The 6,977-nt window shown below is 42.9% G+C and overlaps 1 protein-coding gene across 1 annotated transcript; it reads left to right on the forward strand.

Annotated features, from left to right (window-relative positions):
• The first annotated feature begins 2,935 nt into the window (after positions 1 to 2,935).
• Positions 2,936 to 5,062, forward strand: hmx2 (H6 family homeobox 2). Its single transcript, XM_004551505.2, has 2 exons — positions 2,936 to 3,431; positions 4,045 to 5,062. The coding sequence occupies exons 1-2, from the start codon at positions 3,158 to 3,160 to the stop codon at positions 4,590 to 4,592; spliced, it is 822 nt and encodes a 273-aa protein (XP_004551562.1). The 5' UTR covers positions 2,936 to 3,157; the 3' UTR covers positions 4,593 to 5,062.
• Positions 5,063 to 6,977: the final 1,915 nt, after the last annotated feature.

Here is a 6,977-nt window from a genome sequence, read left to right on the forward strand (position 1 = left end):
AAAGGCTTGATATTAAAGCATTTATTTTGACAGCAATAAGCAATGTTTTATTGTCTTTAAAAAGATATAAATATATATATGTATGTGTGACAAAAAATAAAGATTAAATAAGGTCCCCGAGATCTTTGGGGAATCTGACGTTTTCATACCAAAACAAAAATCACAGGAGTCCCAGTCCGAATCCACGTTTGTCCTCAAACCCTGACCTCTAAAGTTTTCGATATCTTTGAAAAGTCATATCCAACAACAAACATCATCTTTCCTGGCTTCTTCTGGCAAAATGGGCCAAATTGTTGTGATTGTGGGTACAGAAACGTTTAAGCAAACCTCCTTATAAAGGATCTTCGGCTCTTTACTGCAAAAAAAAAAAAAAAAAAAAAAAACTGCATACAGTCATATACAAATCGTATACCAGTGAATTCCCTTAATCTGCGTGCAGATAAAAGCGACGTCGACACCTCAAGTTGCCAAAGTCATGCGTTTGAAGAACTCTTTTGACACTTCTCAAAGAGGAAATCTTGTTTTAAACCCATCCCATTTGCTTTCCTGATTGAATGCGAGCATCAGATTTTCATCAAAGTTCTATTAAGTGAAACATAGGTTGCGGGGCACCGTCTGATTGGAACAGTTTAAATTTTAATTGTGTTTTTAATTTGACATATAGTTGCTGTGAAGAATGACACTGAAACGCCGAGGGGCGGTCGATTTTCTTAATTTCTCCCCGAGGAATTGATGAGTCTATCAGGGCAGTAGATTGGAAAGCCATTAAAACTCAATGGTTAGGTTGTTAATTGGAACTTGATGGATAGGAGCCCTTGGATAGGCTGTACTGATCCAATCTTCCTGACTTTGTGTTTTCCAATAAATTACCCAGTTCATTTCCACACTCAGATTACATAAATTGTACACCTCCAGGGCTTGGGTGCTCTGCTTGCGTTTACAACTCTCTCTCTCTCTCTCTCTCTCTCTCTCTCTCTCCCCCCCCCCCCCCCCCCCCCCCCTCTCTCTCAGGCGCGCACACCCTCATACACACAAAATATGCGCGCACGGAGGCACCCAAACGCCTCCTGAAAAAAGAGCAGGCCCCGCTTTCTTGAATGAAAATCGAAACATAATCAACGTTTATACTTAGAAAATTTATTGATATCATTTTCTCTGGTAATTTCCTTATTCTAGACTTGGACACGCCATATATCATAATACACACGTGTAACGGGTCTTTGTTTAATATTTATCGAAGCTTGATTCCCAGATCAAAGCGCCTCATAACTTCATCTGTCTTTCTCAGACCGTTCTCTCTTGCTAAAGATCTTGTTCTGTTATTGCGGTAGGGCGGCCATACACCACCTATCATTGTGATAGAGCGCGGACTTAGGCCCACTCCTTGCTGTTTGGGCTTCGCCGGGCCTTGAAACGTATGTAACATAGGTAAGGGATGAACATTTCCATTCCATTAGAAGGACCTATACTGCTCAGCCTGTACTGCTGGTCTATAAACACCACTTTGACATTAAATAAAAAAAAATAAAAAACATGCTTAATTTATTCTCTGCAGCACAATGGCAGTCTGTTATGTCCACTATCTCCGTGATGAACCAATCTCACTTTGAAAAAGTCGTCTGAAAGTGTTGAAGGCGCCTGCGCCGACAAAGGTCTTTGTTTGAAAGGAGCGGCATATAAAATAAACCCATTTAACTGTCATTGCAGATTTCACGCCTTATGTGTAACCACCATAAATTCAGCATCCACCCTGGCTGCCCTCATATATTTGCCCCCCTTCAGTAAAAGCCTCCCCTGCGTAAGCGTTTTAGTAAGATCATTTAGCAGCTGCTGGTCCCACTGCCAGTTGAGGATATTTACGCGTGGATCCGGATGCATCCATCTGACTGCCGTGATGCAGCTGCTGACAGAATCGGCCGTCAGCAGCAGCATCAGGAGCAGCATCACGTCCACAGCCACCGTCTTCTCCCTTTTCCAAGCTGTCTTAACACCGAACGCCGCTTGGGTTGCTACCAGGAAGGGCGCTGACATAATGATTAAAGCTGACCATTTGTAATGTGTCTGGGGCTTCCTCACAAACCAGTAAAAGAGGGATAATGTGCCCGAACCTCGAGCTCAAGCCCCGCAGCTGTCCCGCATCCACACACAACCAGGGAGAGGCACGGAAAGAGCATGGGCGGTGAAGGTGGGAGATGGGCGGTGGTGGGAAGCAAATCCCCTCTTCACACACACGCGCGCGCGCACTCAGCCCCCACCACCTTCAATCAATTAGTCAATCAATTAGCCGGCCTCCACTCCACGCGCGGTCATCACGAGGCAGATTAGCTCAGTAATGATCAAATTAATTCTTAATCGTAGATAATGGACGCGGAATGAGTTTATTATTTTCAGGAAAAATGAGTTACGCCTTTGTCTTAGTTCCAAGACTGTGTGTGCGTTGCCGTCACGCCAGCCAGTTTTATCATAATCGGAAAAAGCCGACACGACAGTTCCTCTTTTCTTGGATGGGTATTATACATTTCCATAACTAATAAACTGAGATATACTGTCTGAAATTATGGAAGGCAACGCAATTTAGACGCACTTACACCAAGCTGTTGTAAGCGTTAAAGCGAAATACTTTAACACACTTGTAAGCAATAAAAATACAGGAAAAGAAGTCAAAGTTTGGTGACTCTTCTGAGTCATACAGACCATAGTCTGCATATTAGGGCGCCTAGTCTGAGTGTTTTAAGTGAATGTAAAAATGAAGGCCAATACTCCTCTTCGGCTTTCTCCTTCTTCTCATCATATCTGAAAAAAAAAAACCCCGAAAAAAAACCTAGACAGGAGTTTGAAATTTCCGGGCTCATGCTGGAGGCTGCCATTGGCTCACGAGGAGCTTACCTACATGCAAATGAAGCAACGCAGCCTTGCTGCCTCTGATCCAGAGCGTGAGGAGGAGGACCAGGAATACACTCATGTACCTCGAGCTCTAGAAAAAACACCTCCAACTCCTTCAATGTTGAAACTCCACAATTAAACCGGATTGTGTTGACAAAAGCCGACAAAAGGCGCTTTCGTAATTTTTTTGCGCACCAACCCCGTAGAAAGCAATAACGGAATACAAGGGGACAGACCGATTCAGTCAATACTTCAATACTGTTATGAAGCGAGAATGAGCAGCGCAGAAGACAGCGGGAGCAAGTGCTCGTCGGGCCCGATTTCCAGCTTTACTATCCAGTCTATTTTAGGCACGCCATCCGATGAGCCGCGCTCCGGGACCAAGGAGCTCTCCAAGGGGCCGCCGCCAGCGCCGCGGAGGCGCTCACTGTCGGTGTCGTCCGAGGAGGAGTGCAGTGGCGGGGAGGACTCAGCAGACTGCTTCTGCTCCGACACGGGTCACAGCGAGCCGTGCACCCAGCACCAACCCCATAACTTTTCCTGTTTAGGTAAGGATTGTTATTATTATTATTAAAATTACAAACCAAAGAAATATTAAAACAATATTATCACCCACAGATACACTTTCAAACTTATTCAGCTGAGTTTCTTTTTTCACAGAAATAACAGGTTTAATGCTTTGTTTGCACTTTCATTCACTTTTCACTAGCTTGTGTTTGAGATTGTTACACTGACACGCAGACCATCCGCTGCCACTTGTACGTTCTGCGCAGACTATCGCATCAGCAGCGGAAGAGTGGAAGGTCTAATAATTAGCCCTCTGTCTTTCCTCTCATTTCAAATTTAATTGAACCTCCTAATTGACGAAACATGTTTCCAAAATGGCTGCACTACACGTCGTCAATTGAGCGTTAAATAGAGCTGGATTTAATTAATAGCTTACTGTACACCGTGCACACTCACGCTGAATTGTTTATTTAAAAAGTCACAGGCTTTCAGCAGTCGATTTAACAAGTCAGAGTTCACACTTGACGAACTCTCAAACTGAGTATGTCTAAAAAATGTAAAACATTTTTTTTCAGTCGTTTAAAAAGCACGCTTAAATCATAGACCGCTTATGATAGCCTACTCATCACATCTTTCTCCCCCTGCTGCGTTTAGGTCCCGCTAAAGGACTTCTGTCTGGAAATGACGGGCTCGCACGGCGGCCGCACCTGTCACAGCCTCTGCTGCAGGATTATAAGGAGGAGCAGGAGAGACCGTGCCATCAAATGTCACCTCTGTCGGAGGAGAGACAAACAGACGGTGCGGACAAGCAGGGCAGCTCGGCCAAAAAGAAAACGCGCACGGTTTTCTCCCGGAGTCAGGTGTACCAGCTGGAGTCCACCTTCGACATGAAGAGGTACCTGAGCAGCTCGGAGCGGGCCTGCTTAGCCTCCAGCTTACAGCTGACGGAGACTCAAGTCAAGACGTGGTTTCAGAACAGGAGGAACAAATGGAAACGACAGCTCTCTGCTGAACTGGAGGCGGCCAACATGGCCCACGCCTCCGCACAGACACTAGTGGGGATGCCGCTGGTTTTCAGAGATAACTCCTTACTGCGTGTTCCCGTCCCTAGGTCTATCGCGTTTCCGACGCCCCTGTACTACCCGGGAAGCAACCTGCCAGCGTTACCTTTATACAACTTGTATAACAAAATCGAGTACTGATTGACTCTGCTGTATGTTCACTGCAGTCCACGAAAAAAGCATTACAAAACAATACGACATTCTAGGTGTCTCATAAGCCTTGTATATCAATTGTATCACTTTTTTTGTTGAGAAAACTCTTATTATGCAGTTATTGTATGTCTCGAAAGAAAGCAATCAAGCTTCCCTATATGTATAAAATACACCATGTGTATAATTATTATAACGATTTTGTATTTTTATTTTAACTTCCTTCTTCTTTAAGTGATAAAATACTGGATTTAATCCTTCATATCACATTTGAAAAATACGTTAAAAAAGGCCGACTTTTACACTGTTTTTTATTCCGAATTGGTTTGTCAAAGATATTTTAAGTTTCACTCCACCTGACGCAAAACTGACAGGAAACACTCAATTCTTCCATTTAAGGAAAAATATCATTGTTTCTATTGTAATCTAGACCTTCAACAATAACCTTCTCATTCAATAAATTTTCTATTTCAGTGAAAAATTTGGTTTGCTTGGTTTTATTTGTAAACTTTGCCACTGGTACATCCCCCCAGCACACAGGGCTAAGAATTATTGTAAATAAGAAAGAAAGCAAAATTATTTTCAGCTGTTCTGAGATTCCTGAAGACCACAGTAGCACCCATCCTTTTATGTTAATGGGTATTAATTTAATATATTTTTTCTCGTTGTATTCTTGAATTAACTGTTTTATTATATGTAAGATTTAACCACAACTAAAATGTGTGTCAGGGGAAAAAGGGGAAGACACTGATAGTAAATTCAGAAACACTAGACGATTATTGGCTCTCACATTACACCAAAAAATATTAGTTATTTTATAATACTAAAGGTTGTGGGATTCTTGTGATGTGCATTTTAATCTGACTACATTTTTAAGAAATACAAATGTACTTCGAGGGAATGCGGTGTGAAATATTGATTGCTAAGTACACTAGCCTGGAAATACTCTAAAATACCAAACTCTGTCTAAATCTATTGAGTTCATCAGAGAGATACAGCTAAATCTGATTAGTTTGCCCTTTTTAGTCATATTTTTGTATACGCTAGTGACCAGCGAACTCCTCTGTAAATTAAGAGATTGGTGACCAGGGCACATGGCTTTATAAGAAGTAGATAAAGCACATTTCAGGCTGGAAAAGAGTTGCTTACTATCACTGGCCAATCACGCCTCTGGGCGGGATCTTCTCTCATTTGAAGTCTGCCTTCTGCGGCTCTGAAGCATCAGGACTTGTAAGGGGAAACCTAAGAAGGAGGCGTTTTGTCAAACTTTAAGACTGGCTGTCATTAGACTGTGCTCTTTATCTGTCTGTGTAGTTAATTATTTTATCAGCTCCCTTAAGAATTCTGGACACCACATGTGGTGTGTCTGGTTAACACATGAGCTTGTTTAGGTTTTCAAGAGGCGTGTTGCACTAAATCAGCTCACCCTGTCAGTGTTTACTATCTATTAACAATTCACTACAATAAATAAATGTAAATATTAACCATAAACCTGACCATAATCTCACACACATACACGCACTCACTCAGAAGCACATGCACGTGTCCTGTGGTTGATGGGGAGCGATAAAATTGTGTCATTTGCCAGCTTTTCTTGGGTGTCACATCATGTACAAGCCCCCCCAACACACACACCCAACCAAGCCCTTCTACCCATCCCACCAATCTCTCACTGTGTGCTAATGGCTACATTACCTAGCAGAATCATGACTAGCCAGGCTCTGCTGCCCTGCAGATTATGCCTGACCCAATTTCTGCAACAGCCGCCCTGTGTTTCTGGGAAAATGGATAGTGTTAGACAACAGCAGTGATTTATGGGCAACTCCAGCAGCAGCGAAGAGGTGAGGTGCAGGAGGATGAATTTGTGACAGATAGGAGAGAGAGTGAAAAGAGAGATAGAGAGAGCGATGGGGGACAGTAACACTTATGAAAAGGAGCAATAGCTTTGGTTGAATGAAGCTGTTTATTAGTTTCCAAGTGGTCATTATGTCATCAGGTGTGACGGTAATATGCTGCTCTTTTGGATGAATGTTTGCACCCCACTGACTTCTGGGAAATCTGCATGACCTGTCACCTGAAGTTGTTTGATTTAGAAGACAAGGCGAGAGGGAGAGAGATGTGTGGAGAAAATAAGAGCCAAAGTGAAAGAGAGGAATAGGTGGGGTGGGGGGGATGGGGTTCGATGTAACTATGTATCACTGCAATGGCAGGCGTGAATTACAAATTTTAATAGCAAGGCAATGAAAATGATTTGAAGTGGTTTAAACTGCGAAGAGACAGCGACTGGCATGGTGATGAAGATTTGTTGAGATGATATGTTGTGCCTTAGGATTCATCAAACCTGCCTGGTAAGGTGAAAAGCAAGTGTAATTCACT

The sequence above is a fragment of the Maylandia zebra genome, linkage group LG13 (assembly GCF_041146795.1).
Source record: "Maylandia zebra isolate NMK-2024a linkage group LG13, Mzebra_GT3a, whole genome shotgun sequence".
Lineage (NCBI taxonomy): Eukaryota > Metazoa > Chordata > Actinopteri > Cichliformes > Cichlidae > Maylandia > Maylandia zebra.